A 25,932-nucleotide genomic window follows, 5' to 3' on the forward strand; every position below is an offset into this window, starting at 1 on the left:
ACTGTAGCTCTATTTCCTTTTAAACACACTGACTTAGCAAACAGCAACAGCCTAATAGTCCATATTATCTTATGAACTACTCCTTTTTATATTACCGTTAACCTGGGTACTACACCACCTGTCTGTTATGCTAAAAGCAAGCATGTGTGTGTGCACGTGTGTGTATGAGCTCTTGTAAAATCCACAAGGATTTCTAATGCCATGAGCAGGCACTACAAAAGCTCTACTGTGTGAAGAGCCATAAGCATCTCAGATTTTTCCCACCTTACATTACTTGAGTTTCAAAAGATGCTTTCATGTTTACTATTTGGAATTCCTTTAATCCATGTTACCAGCAATATTTTAGAAATGTAGGTCCTATCCTACAGTCGTAATGGTGCATCATCCCACCAGGCTAGCTGAATCTATTCCTATACCTGTTTTACACAAACAAAACATTACAATTTTTCTTCATTTGGACAAACTCTTCTTTGACTATGAAAATGCATGAAAATAAAAACCTGCATGAACATCATTACTGGTTGCCTTGAAGAGCAATACAGCAATAAACAAACATGGAAACAGCAAATGATCTGAAATGAGGTAATAATATCTGAATTATATACATATTAGTAAATCACTAAAGTTTGGCTATGAAGGTTATTCCTGTTATGTGCCAGGAAATCCATCAGTTTTTACACAAGCTTTGATTTTTGTTCTTGGTGCTTCTACATTTAGTTGCACTTGCATTTTCTAGTTTGATTCTAGTCTACATCTATCGAATGCCATGTTGCAAAATCAAGCTCAGCTCTTCCCCAGAACATCACTGTTTTTCTGTTCTGCAAATCTACATTTACACAGCCAACTTAGCAATATGACTTTTCATTGGAAAACTGCCAAATACTTGGATTTTCATAATGAAATGAAAGCATCAGATTTCTTCTGCAATGTGACAGTGCTAATGAAATCTCATTATCAAAAATCATTTAGGGACAACATTTTGGCAGTAGAAGCAAACTCATGAGGTCCTTATCCCAGTGCTCCCAGCAGTCTAGGTTTTGGATATTAATCTCTTGTAGGTAAAAATCAAATTCTATATACTTCAAGTCCACCTGTTGTTCATATTGATGGAAATTTTGTAATTTACCAACAATCGAAGAAAAAAATTCTTGAATTAAAGGATTTGTTATGCCATATCTCAGCAGTTATTGAACTACAGGCACATTGAAAAAAATCCAAACAGGTGCAGATTTCAGAAGTTTTACATGAAATAGCTATTCAGCATATATAAGCTTTTACTCTCTCTCTTTTTTAAACACATTCTCTGAAGTACTCCATGCATCCTTATTGGCTCCATGGTTCAAGAATGGAAAGTACTGTAGAAAAACAAATGTAAAAGTGGGTTCTTTCTTTTTTAAAAAATTGAGAAAAATGTAAAGTTTAGAAGAGCTGGTCCATTTTGCAGCCTGAACAAACTAGTAAGTGAGTATTGCTAGTAAGAACAGTAACTAAGCATTGCCAACGTGAACAGAACTTACTGTATATAACTTTCATATAGTTCTATTGTGATCAGTGGGCCCTACTTCATTTTACCCATTTTCCTTCATATTTAGACTCTTATGGGTGCTTTGTCACAGAAGTTTATGGAATGGATGACAAATAGAACATTAAATTTTCATTCATATAAAGGTACAAACTTAATAGGAAAATTACATGTAATATCCAGATGTCTAATATGAATCAAAAAATCTTTTAAAGACAACTTTTTATTTAGATTTCATGATTTATGCACTGAGACAAAGTATATTTTTGAAATATGTGCAAGTCTGAAGTATCCAGCCATGGTCAGGCATATTTCAGCATGTTTGCCCCTCACTCTGCCCTCAGTCCAAAGAAACAAATCAATTTTACACATATCTACAGTATTTAATAAAGAAGTCCAAACCAGCCAAAGTTTTATATTTTTCAGCAGTTAAAATAAGAAGAAACATTTAATTTGTTCTCATGCAGACAGCAAAATTAAATGGAAATATAACAGTCTTTTGAAGAACAATGCACTGAACCATCTCTCTCTGTGGGGAAAGGCAATATCTTAATATGATGAATTAACAAAAACAACAGGTTAAATCAAGCAGAAACTATCCTTGTATTTAAATGTGTAAATATTTGCCAGTTATATCACCCGATCAATAACAAATCTGTACTTCTTTTGGAGTCTGAATTAGTATTTTTTTAAAACACATTGTCAGAGGTTATTCTGATAGGATTTTATATAAATTCTTTGGCTACATATGTTAAGAAACTTAAATACACACAAAAGCTACTAATACTAATACCTTAATAAATGGTACACATTTACAGATCATACAGGGATGAAAGCAAAAATGTGATGAAATACAATTATTTTCAAGGACTAAGTTACTTACAACATCCAACTTTACATCCCAAATAGAAGGCTGTAGACAAACTTAACTTGAGATTCTTCAATTTAGAAGTGTTTCTGTAGAACTTCTTGGCCACCTAAGAATGCCTCACACTAAACTTGTTGCTTCATGTAATAATCTTACCACTTTTAATTATTACATGTAACCTGTAGTGCCTCTCTTTTTTCTTTTCTTTTTCTTTTAAAAGAATGGTGAAGAAACTGCTCATATAAAGAACAGCAATACTGGTTATATCCCTATATGGAATTATAATGGTTTTAGATTCTTTCATGTCATTTGAAGATCTTTCGTAAGCAAAATATGAAAGCAAAATTTCACGTCAGTTTTTAGAAAAAGTTTAGGGTTATAGTGATCTCATGAAAATGCTTAATTTTCTTCTTGCAGCATTTCTTCTATTTCTTTGTCCCAGTTATCATCACGTTTTTCTGCTTCTGTCACCACCTCATATTCTTGAAGCTCCTGCTGTAGTTCCTTTTCCCAATCAGCAGTCTCTTCTACAAGACATAAATGATGTGTGAGAATCGACTTGGTAATATCAATTCTTTTTTTTTTGGTAATAGAACTAGATGAATTTGCATTGAATCAATCTGATCTCCCTTGTATTCTATGGAAATTCTCATTCAAAATTAAAGAAACATCAAGATCAAAAATACTATCTTTTGACTGACCATAAATAGGAATTAATACACACATCTGGATTCCTGCGTGCATGCTATAATAAAGATATAAAGTAAATAAATAAAAAAGGCAAATACATGTTTTAGCTGTAACAAGTTTCCTTTTCCAAACTCATTTCCCATAGTGAATTCAAGTATTTCACTCTATTATCAACTCAATCTCTATCAAGTCTCACAAAAAAAAGTGTGTGTTATTTAGGAAGTGAATAAAAGTTCATAAGTTTGTAGAATATACGTTTCTGAAAAAATCAAGATCAAATATTGTTGATAAATTTAAAAAGAAGTAGGTATTTTCTGCATTGACATTTGTAGCTAAGCAAGTTAACTTAACCAGGGTTAAATCATACTTCGTACTTCAGGGCAAAAAATGAGTCAGAAGGCATTCCTGTGTTGTTAATCTCTGTTTTAATTGACTTTACCTATCATATGCAAGAGAATGGGGGAGGAGATGGGCATTTGAAGTATTACATAATAATTACTATTATAATACTTTGGATATGAAGGTAGGTAATTTCATAGTCCAAGTTAGTAAGGCCAGCTGAGATTTTTCTAAACAAATTGTATGTTAATGGCTTATGCTTTCATCAAGAAGCTACATGCAAGAAACTAATACTAATCTTAAAAATTCCTCAAGCTTGGCTATAGATTGAAAAAGATTTCAGAAAACAAGGATTCACAACCTCAAAAACATATTCTGTAAGATGGATTTTGAAAATTGTGTTATGACAAGCATCTATATACAAAGTATCTTCTTAGTAAATAGTTTGTTGTATATGGCCAGAGTCACATCATCACAGACTGATTTTATTTTTCCACTTTTTACACTAATTACTTCTTGTGAATCATTTTTAGAATAAGCCATATTTCATTCCTTCTCATTGTTCTCAAAGCTATTTGTTAAACTTTAACTGTTCCAAACACATGTAAATCTTTTAAAGCAAAAGCATCCATAAACCCATGGCCTGGTGCAAACACTGCCTTTTCTGCTGGTGTTGATACACAAGAAGAAAACATAGCGTGACTTCCAGTAATGTACTGTACTATACCTAGAAGGATGTCAATTAAACAAAAATAAACCATGGCTGGCATGTAAGCACCTATGAAAGAACACAGAGAAGGGAGAAAAAATATTCCACTACTAACTTTTATAAATGAGCCACTTAAAATTGTTAGGTTCTTTGGACTTAAAACTCCTCACAAATAACATTCTGCAGGAGACATGGCTTGACTGTTCTCATAACTATCACTAATTTCTGTAATATTTCATTGCAGAACATCTCATACATTTTGAAAAACAATCATAAATCTACTTTCCTAAATTTAATTACAGTATTTCTTTTTTTGAATCAACCTATCTTAGAATTACTCTGTTTGAGAAAGAGGGTAAGAAATAGTAAAATAAACAAACTCCTTATTATGTTGCCCTCTATAATCATTAAAAAATACCCCAAGAACACATATGGTAAAATAGGTGTCAAGATAAAGTAATTATCAGCTTAAAAAAAAAAAACCAACAAACCAAACAAAAAAACCTTACCTTCTACTACTGAAGTCTCTTCTCTTTTTTTGTCTAGCACCAGTTGTTCCATTTCTTTTCTTAGGTCTTCCTGATTCAAATTACAGGCATCAAAAGCATCACTCACAAATTCTGATACACCTGGACTTGTGGAAATCTCTTCCTCATCCTATAATAAGATAGTTTTGTAGAAGCTCATGCAAGAAGGGACAAAACGTGCCACGAATACATACTTTCCCTTGTGTGACTGCCTTTTAGATAGAGTCACCAAACAAACAAAACAAATGCATTACAAATGCATTTTTAAAGAGTTTTTTTTTTTTTATATACAGACAAGAATGTTAGATAGCTGTACTGAAAATGATCTGCTTTCCATCCTAGGCTCCTTTTTGCATTCTCCTAAAAACTTTAATTCTGTTTTTTTTAATCTTCAGGAACAATAAGGCACTCATAAGTAGTTTAGAACAGCAGCTATGGCTAATATTAAGTTTTGAACACAATCCAGTAACAACTTTCTATACACAAATAAGATTAAAGAGGACTGTTCTTTGGAAATATGTTTGTTTAATTTAGTGCACTACATATTATTGCCAAGTGAATGTACAGCTCTGCTTCTGCCAAGAGAGTTCTCTAGTACTGATTTTACAACACAGAAATGAACAAGTGTCATTAGGTGTCCAAGTTCACGGTTTCTGCAATGTCAAACAAAGCTCTTCTTGCCTTCACAATAAAATAATGTTGCTATGGCAACGCATAATTTAGATGTCCTAAATTTAAGCTTGCTATTGCTAAAGCATTGGACAAAACATGGCACACTATGTCTGTGTGCATGCACGTGTGAGGGAGAGTCTATATTTTAGTGAAACTATCGTGTTCAAATACAATGCAAACTTTGTAATCCAAACATGTCAGAACCACCTTACTCTTCAGAGTTAAAAAACAAACAAACAAAAAACCCTTGTATTATTACAAGGAGGAGGATACTAACAAAAGTATTTATTCTTCAGGTACACTACTGTTTTTTCTCCTAAAAATGAGCTTTAAAGTATATGTACTAAAACCAAACATTCTCACAACATAACAGCAGAGGGAACAGCAGGAACAGCAGCAAGTTAGCATAGAACTGGCAGATATTTATATTATTACAATTTCATCGTACAGCTAACTCAAAAGGATGCATAATTACATATTAAATGACAGTTTCACATACTAAATACTAGATAAAAATATAAAAGCATTTTTACCTCTTGAGATTTTAGCTGAGACTTTATTGTAACAGGTGGTGTTTTGGGCCGTACTGTTTCTAACAAGAGGGGGAAAAAAAAGGTAAATTATATTTAAATAGATAAAGATCTCATTTAATCTGCATAGCTATTAAATATATAAGGAAACACTGTGTTTTCAATTTTACGGAATTCTTGTGGTTAAAAGCTGAATTCGGCCATGGGTGAAGCATTTGCACTAAAAACAAGACTATCAAGAGAAGTGATTTTATATGCCCGATTAATTAAAGTCAAATTTAACAAGCTATTTCCTCACTCTGAATCCAAAGTTAAACCATGGGAACAACTCTGCCCACCTCAAAACGATCCAAATAACTATGAAATATGAACAGTTGGGAATCAGGAGGAACATCTTCTATAAAACACTCATGGTTTGCACCATAGGGCATAAAATCTATAATGTTATAAAGATGCAGACTTGCTCCTGAAATCCAGTCACTGCATAGAACAGTTCCCAAACTTATCTGGTTGGCCACTACCACAGACATGGGCAGTAGCTAGCTCTCAGATCTACTGGATTACACCTGTATACACATCCCCAAATGCACCTGAGAAGAACGCTTTGCAGCCTTACCTTTTCTTTTCACATGGGAGGTAGGAAATCGCTGAAAAACAGCAACCCTAGAAACTGTCTCCGACTTCCTAATAATGCTTACTGTGCATTCTGAATTTAGTAGCATGGTGCTAGAGGGGCATGACTGTTTATATGCAGGGACAGATCTCGGTAGGTAAAGAATATTCCAGGCTTCCTCCTCGTGCAACTAGTAGGGTAGAGATGTTGCCATGAAAAGCCATATGGTTGCAAGAACAATTAACATACTGCGCAGGTTGTGGTAGTGGTTATGTGCTTGATTAGCAATTTTATTTGTTTAAACGTGCAAAACAGCTCTGAGCTTGCAGCTCTGCATATTGTGATGTGCGCAGGTGGACCTCTCCTGCTCACTCAGCAATTTCTGAAGGGAGAATTTTGGGGGGGGTTAATTTGTAAAATTAGAATCAGCTCTAATTAAAATAATTCTTTAATTGGTGGTTGCCGCTGCATATGCAGCTCATCTATTCAATGGCTCCTGTCACACCCTCTTTATTCCCTCCCCTTCCCAATCTGCAGAGGATGTGTTACTGTATCCAACATGACACCTACAGTGGCAGCAGCAGCCCCAACAGAGCAGGCTGCAGGACTCTGGGCTGTTCAGTGACAAGTGCCCAATGCACAGGGCAAGAGAGGTGCCTTAAGCTCCATCACCCTCTCTCACGCAGAAGCAGCAGAGCAACTCAGCACTGGGCCACATACCAGTCTGAAGTGACTAGCATACCATTAGCACTGGTTTGGAACTGCTGGCCTAGCATCATGTCCTAGAGCCACCTCATTTCTAACTAAATAGCTCCTGATATCTGGAGAAGGATTAGAACCTGCCATTTGGTTACACAGCTTGTGCATATAGCTTCTGCATTAGAATGTGGGATGTCTCCGATTTGTCCCTTCTTTTTTCTTCCCCACCAACCATGCTAATTAAACTTCGTGAAAATAGCATGTAAGGAGGAGACAGATGGAGATAAAATGGAAGGCAATTAACTCTATTTTATAGACATCAGTCAGCTTTGAGAAGACACTCTGAACATCAGGAAGGGTTACTAGCAGACAACTACTAGTTTTATCCACCAATTAGGGTATCCAACCTCCAAAAGGTCATTTTAATCAAAAATAAAACACAGATGATTCACATTCCCCAAGACCTGTTAAAATTCAGACTCAAACAAAACATGGTCTAGTAAATATATCTTTGCTATTACATAAAATGTAGTGATTAGGACAGTAAACCTATCTGCATATTCTATACTGGTCTTCTGAATTGTATGAGATCCCTGACAAGCCAAAAAACATTGCATTTTGTAAACTTTTGCTGAAGATATCTTTGTTTTCAGTTGTGATGATAAGTTTTACTAGCAGAACTCTTCGGGTATTATCCAACAGATTTCTCTTTGACTGCAATTTCTAAGAGTTTCTGAGAGGATGACTCAAAGATAAGAGGTTTGTTGTTCAATAGGGTGAGTTGCCCTATCTCTTCTGCAAAGTTGAAACACTTTCATTGAAACAGCCATGTCTTGGGTTTGCAAATGTGACCTACATGCTGTACTGCTTAAAACCAAGGTTACATTGTCATAGGAACATACAGTTTAACACTGTTCATTTAACTACACGTTTAACTTGTGTAAAGGAAACATTCAGCATTGTAATTAATGGTAGAAGTACTTCTATTTGATGAGCCAATCAGCCACAACAGTAGCAGCTTTCTATTTTCTGAAATTGGTTTATTGAAGCAATGAGACGCAGAAACAGAAATCAAATAAGAAGCTCTGTGATAAGGGGAAGCATACTAATATGCTTAAAAATGATAGTGAAGAAAGTGTCTTTTGGCAGAGCTTCTGCTTTACTAAGCTGGAGGAAATCTTTCCAAATACCATCTTTTTCTCTATACTATGGACTAAAAGTCTCAAAGATTGCAAAGATATATATACTCAAAGATCTATCGTAAAGCACTACAGAAACCAGAGGAGAAGATAATCACTATTCCTAACAGTTTACAATTCTATCACTTGCTATAATGAACAATACAAATGAAATAAAAATCCATAAAAGATAAAGAAAAAAGCAACACAAAAAGAAAAATAAAAAAGACTGCATTCGCATGCCAGTTAGTTGTCGAGGTTGACAAAATAATGAAAATGCCAGAGATTTCCTGAGTTGATGACAGCTGCACACATAAAAGAAAACTGCACATAAAAGAGAACACAGCTTGCTTGTCAGAAAATGATAAAAATGGAACCTGAATGTGGGAGGAGCATAGAAGTGACAAGACATGAACAGGTGAGAAGGAAATGGGCCTAAATGTAGTGCACTAAAAGGTAGAGACAAGAACTTTGTTATGTTGAAAGAGTTAGTGTAGGGCATTAAAGAATTGCTCTTTTACACAAGGAACAAAAAGTCACAGCTTCCATGAAACTGCACCTTGCAAGATTCTGAGGTATCTAGTAAAAAGTGACTTTATGTTGCCAACTTCCTTGTGTTGGAATCAATAATACAATTTCTCACCTTTACCCAGACACCAAGTTACATGAAATACATGAAGAATTAATATCTTTGAGACTGCTTTTTCTCTCATATTGAGTTGACATTATCCACTTGTCTCAAGCTATTCTTCTTTTATAATTGTTGGCTAGTTTATGACTTCCTGAAGAAATGAAGTTTTTGCAATTTTTTTAATCCTGCTTTTTGGCCAATATTTGAATAAGCATAAGAAGAGCCAGTTAAGATATGGAGGTCTTAGTTTTTCATGAATAGATTAAAAAAAAGTTATGAAAAAAAATCAGCAGCAACACTAAACAATACCAGCTAACAACAATATTATTATCCATCTTGTCAGGCTTCTAATTAAAGTAAATATAGACAATGAATATAAGAGAAGGAAAGAAGAAAAACGAGGTTCACAGGTTTGGCCAGTAAGTTGATGATAAGATACCTGTGAAAGGATGTTAGACTTGCATGAAAATACAGAACTAGATGACACATGAACATTGGAGGGGTAGATTTACTAGCCACTGGTTTAAGTGTGTGTGTGTGGGAAGTACAACTCTGAGGCCATACACACAGTTAAGATTACACAAGAATGTGAGTGCAAGTGGATAGGCAGAGTCAACCAAAGACAAAATCCTACAGCATAGCACAAAAGGGCAGGAGAGTATCCACTGAAAAAGTTACCACAGAGGCAGGCAAGGTGGGACCAAAAGACAGCGCCTTTACTAGTGTCAAAATGATTTGTGATAGCACAAATATGGGATATATACTCCATTGGCCACTATGGGCCAAGAGATTGGTAGCGTTTTTGTTAAAAAACATAGCACAAAAACCAGCAACAAAAAACAGAAGTGGCAACTTGGAACAATGTTCATAAATGGTACATACAAGGCATATGCAGAAAGAGAAAATGAAAACAAAATGGTAACTAGAAAGGAACCTGAGGTCAAGGATGTCTTTTTTCCAGGATATTTTATCTACTGAAAAAATCAGCAATTGAATAAAATTTTTAGAAGCCCAGGTAGGTAACCAAATAAATAGATTAATATATAACATAAAGACAAGCCATCGAAAGTCATTTCTCATATACATCAGGTATTAAAGCGACACTGCCTTTGGATATAAGTCTTCACTGTAAAATGGAAGTAACTTGAAGTAACTCAGGAAAACTTGAATATTTTAAACATTTTCTAATAATTCTCTCAGTTGTTTCCCTATATAATATTTTCCTCTATCGCTTTTCTGTTCTATAAAGAAGAAAGACATGCTTACAAAACTACCAAAACAGTAGGAATAATCACTATTGTGTAACTTGCAACTTCATTTTTTGTAACTGGCACATTTTTAAATTAAAGGTGCAGAATAAAACACAATTTTTATACTCCTTTGCTTAAAACGGTCCCTGAAACTATACACAGGAAAAGAATTATACAATTACAGTAAATAGATAAATCACATTAGGCTACTTCCATACTGTCTTTGCTGACCTCCTCACAGAGAGAAGCCCCGGTTCCCATAGCCCACCAGTATGGGCTAATAGTTACTCTGCTCAAGGGCTAGCATCCTCTGGCGTGTACCGCCTGTGGTCACATTGCGTAGATTTGGCCTAGATCTCTTCTGCGCTCCATGTAATACCATTACGGGCCATAACAACTTTTTTAGCTTACAAAATCTAAAATAGTATGAGCAGTGCTTTTATGATTAACAATGTGCCATTCAACATGGGGACGTGCTGCAACGTTTGAGTATACATGGCCCATTGGGACAGGAGAGAACTGTACTGGATAAAAGAAGTCAGAATTGGTGCCTTCCTGTCTGGAGTAGATTCCAGAGTGAACTGTCCTGTCAAAATTGCTTGGATTTTGACTGAGAGAAAACTACCTGATTCATTCTAGAAGGGGGCCTTGCCTGGGCTAACGCACACACTCAAACAGAATCTACGAGAAACAGAATTAGCCAAGCTGTTGGCAAACTACAGTCTGTTTTTCAAAAGTATCTTCTATGCAATGCAAAAACCTTGCTCTGTAAGCCACCTTGCAATCTTCCCCTCACTCCAAGATTCAGCTGCTTGTGTCCAAGGAGTCAAGGCCCAGCTGTGTAATGTCAGCTTAGACCACTGAGAAAACTGCCAAATTGTGCAAGAGCTCTGAGAAAGTGTAAAAAGATAGGAAAGGTGAAATAACAAACTGAAGTAGGATTACAGAGATGGGATCATTAGTTGCACAAGGACTCAAGAGGAAAAATACCAATATAGAAAGTTATAATATCCTGAGAAAGTTGTAATAAAAAGGTAAAGGGTGGGAGGAATGAGTCAACTTGACAGTCATCATTTGGTTGTCAGCTTGCCAGTGTCATCAGTGTCAATGGATTTGATGGAAGATGACAATTTGGAGATCTGAGAATCTGTTGAAAGAGCAGCAGAGGCTGACCTTTCTCCTTCTGCCTAATGCCTCCTGGGCCAGCAAAGATTCTTCAAGTGTCTTGTCGGGCTAGTGAATGTACATAACATAAGTTAGGATTTAATGAGCTACTAGGTATCTTTTGTGTGTTAGCTAGTAACTGTTTTACACTCTTAAGTTGTATATATCCTGCCTGCAGTGTTTTTACACATGGCTAAAGATGCCCAGTGACCTAAAAGGGGGTCTATAATGATACACCATATAAACTGATCAGCATAACAGAGGAAACCTGTGTCTTTTTCCACCTCAAGGTTGAATCTCAGCTAGCCTCATGTCCCCCCCCACCTTTCTCCCTTTCTACAATATATTCTGTCCCTTTCCATATCCTGTATGGTTCTGTGCCTCCCCTGCCTGCAGTAATCTTACCTCCACATCACCAACTTACTTGTTTGGCCGGAGGCCTAAACAAAAGAACATGTGCTGAGACAAGCTAGAGCAACAAGCATGCCAGTTGGCTGGGTTGGCTAGTGCCTCTTTTCTATCAGGTGAACCAAAGGTACTTCCTACTTCCCTCTGACAGGTCAAAAAAGGGCTCCAAAGACCACGCGAATTTGTGTCTTCAGCTATTATAGGCCAAGGACAAAAATTTCTCTCTTGAGATTTTCACTATTCTGTGAAAATTGGTTGAAATTGGAAAATGGGTCAAAAGTGCTGGGAGCACCATCTCCCGCCGACTACACAAAAACATTCAGCAAGATGCCTGATTTCGTAAGAAATCCAGAATAAAAATTCTATGTCACCCAATGGATATAGTCAATATGCATGACAAAAGTTACACTATTCAATTTCATGAGCCATGTCAAAACAAATCCTTTCCATACCTTTCAGTTGACTATCCTCTTCTCTCCCTTTGTTTTCTTCTTTCCCTACTGCTTGCTGTTGAGCAGCAAGTGCAGTGAGTTGTGCAGACTGTTTAATTAGGGACACCCTGTAGAAGTAATTTCTCCAGAACACTTCCTCCTTTACACTAGAGAGAACAAACAGATTTTGATGACTACATGTGGGAATGTAGTTTCTTCTACCAACTAATGATGAAATAAAACTAAACATGTTGAAGGAAGGAGTAGGAAGAACTGCCTCTTCAGTAAAATCTTAGAAATTTCTGAAATAAACAGTTTAAAAAAAAACATAAAATTTTTTGATCTCTTACAAGATAGTTACATCAGACTTGAACATATAATGGTAACAGGTTCTTTGTTCAAAAAAAGCTTAACAGCAGGCAGCAATGCATATTTGGAAAAACATTATGCTCTTCTATCCCTCTTTCCAAATCATGTAAACAAACCCAACAAAACAAATAACCCTGTTCTATTTACTTCCTCTCTAAAACTTACATTTTCTCATTGTGAAAAAGATACATTCATGTACATCTTCTCTAGACCTCAGATGAAAAAGGAATCTTTGATTTACAGGCAAAAGCCCTTTTAAGATTGCAGTGAGACTATTTCACTTTCTGCATGACTTTCAGCATGGCCTAGTCTGCAAGTGCAGGACTTTCAGTAGCTAGAAACTGCCATCTAGTAAACAATCAGCTCTGGTAAAAAGATGATAATCCCATCTCCTTGGTGACATTTCCCACTGATGATCCTCCAGCAAAGAGGAGGAGATCCAGTTTTAACCCAGAAGAAACAGAAGCCAGAAAAACCAAGGCAGCTGGGGAAGGAAGCCATGTAGGTCAAGAAAGAAAGAGGAAAGACTGGAGTCACCTTTGTTTTTTCATGTTCAGGCAAACAGTACCTACTGAGACTAAGAACAGAAGAAAATCTATTAAGCAATGGGGTAGGCTAGGCAACGACAGCAGGACCAGAGACTGAAGACAGCATCAGAGCAGATCTGATGGAGAGCTGGAATAGAGGCAAAGCATTAGGCCTGACAGAAAGAAACAGCAGGGAAGGGGTAAATACAATGAGGAGCTAGAAGTTTTACAAAAGGAAGAGACTTTAGACAGAGAAGTTCACAAAGCTGTTTACTTTCCACTTTCCATCCTCAGAAAAGGAGACTAATGCTGGAAACTCCTGCTTAACAAGAAGGGTGACCTGTGAAACAAGCTTAAGGAGCAGAGTCTAGGACTGGGTAGGGAAGGAGAACAGGACTAGAATAAAACTGAGATTAAGAAGCCATACTGGAACAGGCCAGAAGTGCTGGCACAGAAATATTACTTATCTTTTCATTAAGTCCACTAGAAGGCAGTCACAACACAGACCTTTTTCCATAGCTGTTCAGAACCAGCTTTTCTTGACTGCATTACTTTTATTAGAATCAGTCTCTGTAATGCCTTCTTCTGTCCTTTCTTCAGAGGGTCTCTCTCTCTACTAATCTCTTTGGGGTGTCAATTACAGCACTAGATCTGAAAAGTTCTGTTGCACTATTTACATTTCTTGGGGAAAAAAATCTCAATCAATTTAGTGCCTTGAACTTGGAAAAATTTGAGACCTCTTCCATACTCAAATCTTAACAGGTCCTTAGTCCTTCTGAATTCCAAACAGACCTACTTCTTTTTAGCCGTTCTTTTAATTGCTAAACTGCAGTGTCTCCACAACATTCCACATATTTGAAATTAGCAGATACAAAATACATACAGTGGAAGCACATACCGGAAGAATTGAAGGAAGTGAAAAGAAGAAAAAGTAATTTACAAATATTAAAGCAGAAGCATTACAAGTACAATTATACACAGTTACCAGCAAAAATTACTTACTGTTTAGGAACGAGATCAAACCTCATCCTATTGAGAAGTTCATCTTCTTGTAACATAACCACTGCAACAGGGTACATTTGATCAAAGTCAAAATTAAACTGAACACCTGCTGGAGGATCCCGCAGAAAATTTCGTTTATCCTTTGAAGAACATATTATAGTTGTTAACTTATATCAGAAAAAGTATATTGTATTCAACACACATGACCAGCAAAGCAATCCCACTTCCCACATATTTCTAGTAATAGCACAAAGCTGCATAACCTTCAAAAAAAAAGAAAAAAAATTGTATTGGGGATCTATTTCAGCTCAAGTCAGCACCAGAAAAACTCCTATTTACATTACCAGTGCAGTGACAGACATCTAAAAAAATGCATATTGACAATATGTAACTTAATAATCTCAGACACACTTACTTAAAAAAAAAAGAAAAAAAGGAAGTTTTAATCTCTACAGAAAAGTTCCAGATCTTACAGTAAACAAAATACTTACTGCTGATAAGGCCAGTATTTGTTGTTGAATTGTTTCCTCTTCATTGCTATCTACCCAAGGAGGCACTGCTGCTTCTATTATTAAAAGGGGGAAAATAATTACCTTTCTATTACATTTAAACACAAAATGCTATATAACCTATTGCTAAACAAAATAACGTAAAATGTCACCTATATCAGTACGCCAGTTCATTGTTCCTTTTCCCTAAACTAAGCTCTAAGGCATCTTTAAGAGATAAGCTCTAGCAATGGATCTTTGCTTAATGAAAGTAAACAGAAAATTTAGATAGCTGATGATTTTAAAAACTAAAACTGTAGGGTTTTCTTCCTACTGTGTTCAGTTAGACCTGCAGTTTCTTAGTTTAGTTACTAAAGGAGTGTTGTAGAACTGGTTAAGTGGTCTGCACATAGAAATTTCTAGATGAACTTTAAACTGTGTCTGATTTTTAAGTTTTCAGAATAATTTACTATTGAATCAATTCTTTTGACATCCAGAAGGCTGGTGTCAGCTAAGGAAGCAATTCCTTAGTTACAGAGAAAAAGAAGTTCTAAATTTATTATAAATTACAACATGTTATACACTGAATAAGCGTATTTACACAGATATTTCCAGAACAGTTCATTCTGTAGGCCATAAGCAGAGAAAATGAACTATTCTAGATGCACATAAATAGATTAATCTCTTCACTGTCTATGCTGATTCAGCCTGCAGAGACATCATGATGCATCGCTAGTAGTCTACAAATAATTCTTGTGCTCTAGAACTAATGAAGCTTGGTTTCCTATGCACCTGGCATATTTAAGATCTTTCTCCCACAGGGAGTCACTGATGTCCAATAGGTATGAACTGATGCTATCACTTCTTTCAGTGAGCCCGCCTCTCTCTCTCTCTCTTTTGTTAACCCAGCTACCTGTTTTCATGAAACTCATAGGAATGTATTTATCAACAGATGCCAAAGTTTATCAATAGAAACAAAAAGATAGATATACAGACAGCATGATCACATGAGCAGCACTGCAAGGAGAAGCCAGATTAACGTATTAACTACAGACAGTATGAAAAATTTCATCATGATCCATTTAAAACTGTCTCATATTCAATGTTTAAAACAGAGCCACTACTTATTCAAACTGTAACAAATTATGGTATTCAGGTTAACACATTAAAGAAGATAAACCAATGATGAAACAGAACTTAGAAAAAAATTTTGCTTATTAGAGTCTCAAATAGATCCACTGATCTCAGTAATACATGGGTGGATAACTCCAAGAAGAATTTAGATCACAGATAATTACAAAGCAAATGACTTATGGGAAAGCAAAAGAACAATTACGCCTTTAATACAAGTACAGCAACTCCCACAGTAAAACTAATTAAATACTATCATGCAACCCCCACCCCATGGTTTTAATTTTACTATTAAAATGTTACATGATTGCTAAAGCCCAAGAGAGAGGTAATCAGCATGTCTCCTTCCAATAATACACACGCTTGAAATTCAAAACAACAATAAAAGATCAGCTTTGCTAACACGTTGATCTTTGTTTATATTATGGTAAGTTAATTTTGGTTAAAAAAGCAATCTAAACTAATGTAACACTATTGCTTCTACTAATCTCACATAAAAATGGCATCTTTTTTCCCCACAACACACATTAAGTTCTGCTATAACTATGTTTCATTAAACAGAATGAGCTTAATTATTCAGCTTCCAGTAAAACTTTAGTTTATGCACAGTTACCCTAATAAAAAAAAAGTACAGTACCTGATTTTTTCGTTTGCTGCTCTTGGACAAATTTCTCTTGTTCCTTCTGAAAGTCTCCAATAATTGTCTAAAATAAAAATTAAAGAGCCACAAGAAATAAAAAATTTGGCTTGTTTCATGTTTAGACAGAAAATGCTTTCAAATACGTTGCAGTGTCATATTCTAATATCCCTGATCATCTTTTTAGTAAGCTAACCAGAGATGTTTCATGTCAATCACACATTCCCCTTTACTGAACCATTCCATTTTGCTTTTAAAATCCTAGCTGACAAACTTAATTTGAACATCAGCATACTATGAAATACACTTATCTCCTTACCAAATCAAATACAAACACCACAGATTACCTGTTTAGACCTATATAGAACAGGTTTCTAAAACACTATAAACATTCAAGTATACCCTTGGCCTTACAACATGTTTTAGAGCTATATAGAACAGTTTTTTAAAACACTATAAACACTCAAATATACCCTTGGCCTTACGACATGTTTTAATGATTGACTAAGGAAATATATACATTGCAATAACAATTTTACAAGTCAAATTTAAGTGTGATTTTCAGTTCGACTCAGTGAATCTCTGCCTAGCTGAAATTCAGTCATTTCTCTATGTATGATGCTGACCAGTTTTCATCAAGGACTTACTTCCAGAAATACCCTATACTGAAGTTAACATTAAAAACAGAGAACGGTTATGGAAGAGCTATATGCATCACACAACTTCACAGCATAAGATTTAGGGATTAGGGATTTCAAATGAATTTCCAAAGTCGGTATGCCATAACCTGGAAGTAACAATGTGAATGCCGTTCTGTAGAAAGCAGAGGCAAAAAAGGAATCAAGCTAGAAGTTAAAACTATAATATTTAGATTACTACTAAGATAAAAATTGTAAACAGTGAGGTCTACTGATAAATTAAGCAAGTTGCCAAAAAGCATATAAATTCTCAAGCCAAATCATGGTGAATTCCTATAAAAAAGTTTCCAGTTAAAAAACACAGCATTTCAGCATATGGTAACATCTGTGAGAGAACTATTGTAGTGCCTGTTATGCAAATAGATCTCATTGGTTCCTCCTGATCTTAAATGATATGAATGTTTAGCATTTAGAGAATAAAATACTTCACGTGGTACAAGAGAAAAGCTTTAGGATGCTATGGAAACTATAATCCGGTTTCCTAGTATACAAGCTTTTTAGTCAAAATAGGGAATTTACGTTATTCTACCTAGGGTATTCATAGAAAAAAGAACACGCTATTTTAGGCATAAGAAACTATAGCTAAGTTACCTACAGCATATTTTATAATCATTACTATTTCTATAATAAAGAAGCATTATCAAATAATATTCTCAGTCTATTTTTCCTTTTTTTGCAGCTGACTTACAGCTGCAGATATTCTGTAGATTAAAAGTATGTCAGGTAGACTCTAGTATCCTGTGTAGTAGGGAATATAACTTTTTTTTTTACGTACAGATGGCTGTCATTAAAAAGTCAAAGAAACCTGGAGACAAAATACAGTCACAAGAGAAATTTAAGTTATTTGATAATTATTTTGAAAAAGGACATAAGCACCAATTATAGCAAGAAACTTAAGCTCACTTTATTTTATTTAAGAGACACAAAAAAGAAGCAGCGCAATGCTTTAGTTCCCCAGACAGTCAAATCAATGCAACAGCCCCCTGAAGCTGAGACAGAGAGGTCAGAGAGAGGAGGAGGAGGAGGAAGAGGAGGAGTCTGGTTGTACCTCTCATGTCTGACACTCTCCCGCATGCACTCCCCACTTCACCTGGGTTGACTTTGGATGGTTCCCCTGCCCTTTCAAGCTGCCTTCGCCCACAGAGTGCACAACGTAGACTCTTTGCTAGATTTATTTTCTGTCAAATTTGTGACTTAAAAGTACTGGAAGAACGCTGATGCTTGCACAAGTTAAGCAATGGAGCCAGCAGCCAGGAACAGGGAGAGGAAGCAGAGATAAGTGGCAGGATCAGAGACAGAACAGGATAGTAGTGAGCTGCTTCAGTAGCTCACTGGGCCTCATGAAACCATAACTGTACAGCTCTATGAGCTTCCTAGACAATATCCATAAAGCTGACTTGATTCTTATTCTCGCTTCAGAGATGCATTTAAGAGACAGGTTATAGCATTTCTTCTTCCCACTTAAACTGTAAGCAACTGCTAGAAAAAAAATAACTATACCTGACTTCTCCCAGACATCCCCCAACTGCCTGTCTCAGCAGGAAAATTATCTTAAACAAGCAAAAAGTAGTACCTGAACTAGATCAACTTAAACAGCTCACTGACTTAAACTTATTCTAACTGAAAAGCGCTGAAGAGCAACTTCCCTGCATCTCTTCGTAAGAAGCAAGAAGGCAGCTATGGGCAAAAACGTCTTCCTCTAGCACAGCTGGACACAGAAAATTATAGCTTCAAAAATACAGTCAGATCATTTGGTCAACAATTATAATTGAATCTGCTTCTCCCCTATGACCCCTTAGACTTTTTGATCAGGCTTTGATTAACAATAACATTGCAATTAACCAAACTTTGGTCAAAAGAGCATACACTCTCCTGTTTTACATCTTAAATGTGAATTCAAATTTAGTTAAGAATTGTAGAAGATTCTCTTATAAAGCATATTAGATGTTCCATTTCACGGTTACTGGCTTACAGGGGATAACATCATGATATGCTTCTAAAGTGGGAGAGAAAGAGTTCTATATGTATTTTTTTTTTTTTAAATCACAGGATCACATTATACACCTCCCTCCATAAGAGTTCTGTCTCACTCATTGTACCTCATTTTTCCTCTGTTGGAACTAAGGACTTTTAAAGGAGGCAGCTGCTGTCAAACCAGAAGACATCTCATAAATGATGCAGAAGACTGCAGAGAGAGAAAGGACTGTATTAACTGAAATAACTGAATGCAGCCCCTGGAAGCTGATTTAAATCCCTGAGCAACAGAATTGCTCTAAGCATAGGCAATTAAACCTATTTTTTCCAAAGAATTGACCTGCAAATGTGCTGAACACTCATTGCTGCATCTAAGTTGATGGAAGCTGTGTGCTTACACACTGCTATCCACTCTGGAAATTCAGGTCAAAGTTGTCTCCTACTAAAGACTCAAATTAGTAGAATCTTCTGAACATGCTATAATCCCCCAGTTACACATAAATCCAAGTAGTAATACAGACATTTTGAAAATGTGCACCTTGGAAGGACCCCAATGGTCATCTAATTCATTCTTTTGCTGAGACATGATCAATTTTGCCTCACAGCCATGTAATTAAAGCTTTAAATCTCCAGTAACAGGGGCTCTATACCCTATGTTACCCATTCTCAAACTTACTCATCTGCATTGTTAGAAAGATCTCAGTTATTTCCCCCCCAAATTCATTAGTAACAAATTAAGCTGTTTACTACTTGAAAAAACAATCACTAGAAATGGCAGATAGTTTATCACAGACATCTTTGTTACACTCCTTCCTTAACCCTGGTAAAAAGACTAAAACAAACTCAATTCTTCCAGCCTTTCCTCCTATGTCATCATATTTAAAACTGTGTTCTGGTCCTTCTCCAGTTTATCTGCATCCTGAAGGATATTGAACACAGGTGCAGTATTGAGTAAAGAGCGTTAGCACAATTTATGACTTCCCACAGTGATATATACATGAATATATATATTATATATACACACACACGCATATATGTATCTATATATATATATTTTCGCAAAAGCATTCATGGATGCCTTATATTCATTTTCTGGTGAACAAAAATCCTCAGACGATTTCCAGTAATATTGCTTCTAAATAATTTTGCTTTCTTTGGGTTTTCTTATTTTTTGTCTCTTCAGTCATGACATTTCCAAAAGGGAAGTATAAAACACTGTCTTACTGATCTTAGACATGTTTCCAGTCTTGCAAGGAATTTGGAATATAGTATGGAGATTCAAAATGATACTGTAACTTCTCCTACTCTGGAATAGTCTGCAAACTTTAAGTGTACTCTCTCTCCTGCAACAGTTGAGCTATAAATGCAAATATTACTGGAACTTCAGCTATTATGCCTTTAATTTCAAAGCAAACTTTTTTTAGTGTGTATTTTTTTTAAATATAACATAATTGCAAGAATTTTTTAAAAAAACATAAACTGTACCTGACTTACGGTAACGTCACCTGGTCATTTTCATGAGCACACTACAAAAACATGCTCACATGAAAACCATGTCACCATGTCACGCTTTTCAGTCACACAATCAGGTGTGGTGTTCAACATACAGACCAGATGTCACAACATGAAGAAAATTATCATAACTGCCTGCCATCTCACCACAGCAAAACTGAATTGTTTCCTACTCCTAAAACTTTCAAATGACAATTGTAAGGGACAAATGTTTTAGAAAAATACATGAGGAAGTTGACTGTGTTTTCTGATAAGAACTTGACTGCTGTGCAGTGAACAGGACTAAGGTCCACAAAATGGACACAAACAACGTGAAGAAACCCTGAACAACTCTTCAGTTAGCAAGCACTGTAGAACAGTAAGCCTTTTAAGTAATTTTAATACAATAAAAAAACCCCATCATGGTCAGATATTTAATGTCAGTTGCTCTAATGAGTGCATGTATTATTAAGCTTGCAGAGAAGCTGTTCTATTAATCGTGTTTTCATGTACAAGTTATCTATTAACAATTTTCTGGCATGTCTACTCTGTATGCACACTTCAGTCAAGCTGTTAGTCATGATAGGAGATATGACCTCTCCATCACATTGAACCATCGAATTCCTAAAACAAGTTTAAAGGAATAAAGCGTCATGTGCCAGATTCGTTACACATTCCAATAACAGTAAGCAAACAAATGTTACAGATAAGTGATTGAAAAATGAAATACCTTATCAATTATACTGTCGATTTTTCCTTCTTCCACAGACTTCTTTATAGATTGTGCTGTTTCAGCAACTGATTCAGATATCTTTTTTGTAGCAGCAGTGGCAAAATTGAAGAGGTAACCTTTCAGAGATAAGAAGAGAAAAAGCTGAATAATATATCTTTACATCCAATCTTGCTAGATTTCTTTTATCTTTCTATGTTTGGCTACCTACTTGAAGTCTTCTTTCAGAATCATTTAACTTAGCTTCTTGGCTACAAAGAACTCCCAAAATTCTATTTATCCTTTTATAGTTCTTGTTCTTGAGTTATGTAACTGTATGTTTGATCAAAAATTTCTGTAAACCATAAACTATCATACCTTAAACTTGTTTACTAAACCAAACATTTCTAATAGCCCTTGAAATGCTGCTCTCCAATCAATTTTCTGCAACAATGTATTTTATAACTTCAATTATTTAAGCAATATTCAGACATTAAACAATGAATTAGACTTAGCAACATGAGTAAAACAGTTTTTTTAATTAAGAAAATCAACATGCAAAGTCTCATGAAGTGAGTGATAAACAAATGCATGAAAAATTTCTAGTAGGTAAGTCTTTAAATTCCTTCAGAAGTCTTCAGGTAGAAGACTGCTCTTGATGTCACCCCTCTTCTATTTTGCATTTTCTTTTTTTCGCATTTGTCTTCGTTAGAAATAATGTGGTTCTTTTTATTTATTTTTCTGAATGGCATCAGAACAGCACTAACAAATACTTTTTAAAACTCTAATTACCATCTTTTACACCAGCAGCACTGAACTGAAGAAAAGTGGCAAGAAAAGAACCATATAGCACAAAGAATTGTCCTGTATTGTTAGTTTTTAACTGAGGGGTCACAACATACTTGGGAAGGCAAGCATCAAAACGTAAATCATTGACCTTCAGAAACATTAAATATCAATTTTTTGACAAATTACCTTAAAACAACATTGAATTAGTTTATTTCTCCGATAGCTACATGATGTCACAAGCACTGTATTAAACAGATGTTTATGTCTGTAATTTCACAATTACAGCATATACAATGTCAGTAAGTACCTATAATTTAGGCTTGTAGGAAGAGGCAATGGTGTTTTTAAGCTACATGGTGATTATCAGAGACATATTTGAGACATAAGAAAGAATGCAAGGCATGTGGGATAGCAAGGATCTTTCAGATATTCCAAGAAATTGACTTTTACATGGAGGACTGTCAAAACAGATAGCACTTGCAGGGAGTGGGGGGAAGAAGGGAGGGAAGAAAACAAGCATCTTCCTTTTCAGGACATCCCAACAATTCAAGTTGCTTTATAGGTTAGAAATGTAAAAATTTACCTTAGCATGTGAAAAAAAGTGAGTTATTTTAACACACACCACTGCTAACAACTAACAGAATGAATTGCTTTGGACTAGTCATGTCACTTTTTGCAAAGCTGGGTGCTGTTCTTTGCAGCTTATAAAATGTTCTTTCTTAGTGATATCACCAAATCTGTACTGAAAAATGCAGAGTCTAGCCAGTCCTCAAGAAAGCCAGTTTTCTATATGCAACTTCCATTTATAAGTCACAAAATAGTGACAACCAAAATTCCTGCCAGTACTTGTTAGCATCTTTGGTATCTCTTATCAGGCTTTACACCATATCACAAGCTTCATATTATATAAAAAAATTCCTGTCTTACACTTTATATATATACATGCACATACAGTATACACCTTATGACAGTAGAGGAGGCAGCAGCCTACTGGATTGTTTCCCCCAACTTTTATTTGTTGTTTTATGCATCCCTAGAAGCTTTTTTATACACAATTGTTTCAGGTGCAAAAGGTCCTGAAAGGTTTGTCATCACAGGTGGTGTATGTTATGCTACAACATAGCAACTTTTTGATATAGTTGAGCAAAGTGGTTTTGGCCAGTCTTATGGACAGAACTGAAACTAGTCTGAAGCGCAAAATGTTTTTTCTTTCTATTAAGGACAAGTATTCTTCTTATACTGAGGCACTTATAAAGCCTCAATAGGAAACAGTACTTGGCCTAGTGAACTAGTAGTCTAAAAACAATGCTTCCACTTTCAAAGGACCAAGAAAGTTTACTTCCCTCTTCCAAAATTATGTCTGTATTAAGTGTATTTGACAAGCAATATTTATTTTTAGTTCACATTGACAAACTCTCCCACCACGGATGATGCTATGCTGGCAAAGCTACCTTTTGTAATAACATGATGATGAGCATACAAACTATTTAATATATGCAAGATTTCAGTTTTACTGGTAGAAATGTTCATGTGCTAGGGAAATCTGTCCGCACAATTATGCTGGTTGTTCACCATACAGACAGTTCAAGAGCTTTCATGTCTTAGAACAGTAATGTCCAACTGCTTTTAAAAAGAAGACCTTTCTACCGCAATCTTCTCTTGTATCACAGACATGGATGAACACAGACATGTCAAATCCATGCATCACTAGATCAAATTCTCACTTCCAGAGCAAATAAATTCACTGAAATTGAATCTGAAGGAGTTACATATTTTACAGATTAGTATGTTTACTGTTATGGGATGGACCTTTAAATGCATAACAGTCAATACTTATTCTTCTCCCCAAAATTCAGTCTTTTTCCCTCCTCCACAGTCAGAGCAACTACTGGATTAGAATCTACTTACCGCACTAACCAGACAAGCATCTGCAAACAACCTACATAGATAATCTGCTGCAGTACAGAAAGTAGAGGACAAACCACATTCACGAACCATCTCAGATGAAGCTTTCAAAAGATACTGATCCAGTGTTTTAGAGCACCAGTAACAAACACTCTAACACTTTAACAACGGAATTCCACTTTGTATGAACTTTATCTAAGTACCTACTACAGTAAAACAGAATTCTTACCTACATCTAACTACAGCCCTGTCTCATTACAGATGAGTTTAACAAAACAGTTAAAGTATTTTTACATAAAAAACACAACACTTCACAAAGTACATTATTCTGCCTGCTCACATAACTTCTCCCATAGTCAGAACAGAATAACAGATACTTAAAGAAATACTGCTCATTTAATAATTTTTCTTAGAAAGATAATAACTGAAGTGTTTGCAGTGAATGCCTTGATTCGTATTTCAAACATCTAACAATTTTTCATATGATTTTTGATTTCCAGCATGGCAACATCCTTCAACAGTGCACAGAATTGTTAGCAACTCACTTAAACACTTCCTGTTGTCAGTTATTTTCACGCAAACGGAATCTCTTAACTACATCTTCATTTCCTGGACTTTACGAGAATCAGCTCACTTTCAGGCTTCCAGCTTTATCAGTTACATGGGATTGTTTCAGAATTGTGGAGCAGATTGTAGGAAAAACTCCAACTTATGAAATGCACAGTAGTGATGTATGTCATAGACCACAGTTAACAAAGATGATTTAAAACAAATGCAAAACAGGAAGATACATGGGAACATCACAGAACAAGAGTAGAGAAGAATGGCTCTTAACGTATTCTTCACTGAGAGCACTTTACAGACTAGCTAATCTGATGTGGATCAGTTTATATCTGGAAAGATACGCTTTTTTTTTTTAAGAGTATTTTGGTTATCTTATAAGCTTGCATTCCTCCTTTCGCATCACTAAGCAAGCTACATCAGAGCTGTAGTTATCTAGAGGGAAAACAGCATTTTTCTTTTAACTTTGTAGAACAGAGAACAAGCATGCTTAATTCAATTTAAAACCAATTTGTGTCTACTTTGTTCAGTTAAAGCTTTGCCTTAAGGGAAAATGGTAACTATTTTTAACTTCTGTCCTAACCCCTAAACATGCCTTAAACTGGCCTACCTTTGCTCCTTCAGTTGCTGGCCTGTGTTACTATCACCATACAAAGACAGTTTTACTGCTTTAAAAGCAGTGTGTGTGTGTGTGTGCATGCGCGTGTGTGTGTTTTTTTTTTTCTTTTTGATACCAACATAAGCACCACTCCCCAGGCGAGGTGGCCAGGGCAAGATGGCCCCCCAAAAAGGGAAGCTATTCCTTTACTGAGACCTTTTCCGTTTCCCCTGGCGTGAAGCCCTCCCAGCTGCGCTGTGTGTGTATCGTGAAGTTGGGGAAGCACTACTTGGAGCGCCCCCTCACCTCTCCGCTACCTCGCAGGCCAGCCCGACCCGGGGTACGGCGGGGGAGCGGAGCAAAGGCAGCGGGGACACACGAGCCGCCGGAGCCGCACCGAGAGGTGGCAAGGGGGCTCTTCAGTCAGGTGCAGCAGCCCCCCGGCCGGTGTCAGGGCCGGGCCACCTCCGCCCGGCTCGCCCCCGTCAACGCGGGCAGGACACTCACTGCCGAGTCCCTTGGCCTGGCTGAGGAGCGGGTCCGAGTCCGCCTGCAGCTCCACTTGCTCCTGGCTCCGCGCGGCCGGTTCCTCGCCCGCATCCACGGGGCTGCTCCTGCTCCCCTCCTCGGCCGGCAGCAGCTTCTCCTCGCCTGCCCGCTCCAGCCCCAACCAACTGCCCAGGCCGCGCAACATGGCGCAGGGGCGGCCGCGGCCACGATCGGCGGTTACCGAACACTCCTAACGGCACGTACAAGCGGCTCTCTACGCGGAAACCCGGACCGGCCGCTCCTTCCGCATACGCCACTTCCGAACGTCGCAGG

General features: G+C 36.5%; 1 protein-coding gene across 1 annotated transcript; it reads right to left on the reverse strand.

The window, feature by feature from the left end:
* Nucleotides 1-1,884: 1,884 nt before the first annotated feature.
* SYAP1 (synapse associated protein 1) lies at nt 1,885-25,925 on the reverse strand. The gene is made up of 9 exons (XM_026120676.2): nt 25,618-25,925; nt 21,279-21,397; nt 16,386-16,452; nt 14,621-14,694; nt 14,130-14,269; nt 12,253-12,398; nt 5,861-5,919; nt 4,638-4,785; nt 1,885-2,917 (listed from the first exon to the last, which is right to left on the reverse strand). The coding sequence occupies exons 1-9, from the start codon at nt 25,802-25,804 to the stop codon at nt 2,790-2,792; spliced, it is 1,068 nt and encodes a 355-aa protein (XP_025976461.1). The 5' UTR covers nt 25,805-25,925; the 3' UTR covers nt 1,885-2,789.
* Between the last annotated feature and the right edge of the window lie 7 nt (nt 25,926-25,932).

This window comes from Dromaius novaehollandiae, chromosome 1 (assembly GCF_036370855.1).
Source record: "Dromaius novaehollandiae isolate bDroNov1 chromosome 1, bDroNov1.hap1, whole genome shotgun sequence".
Lineage (NCBI taxonomy): Eukaryota > Metazoa > Chordata > Aves > Casuariiformes > Dromaiidae > Dromaius > Dromaius novaehollandiae.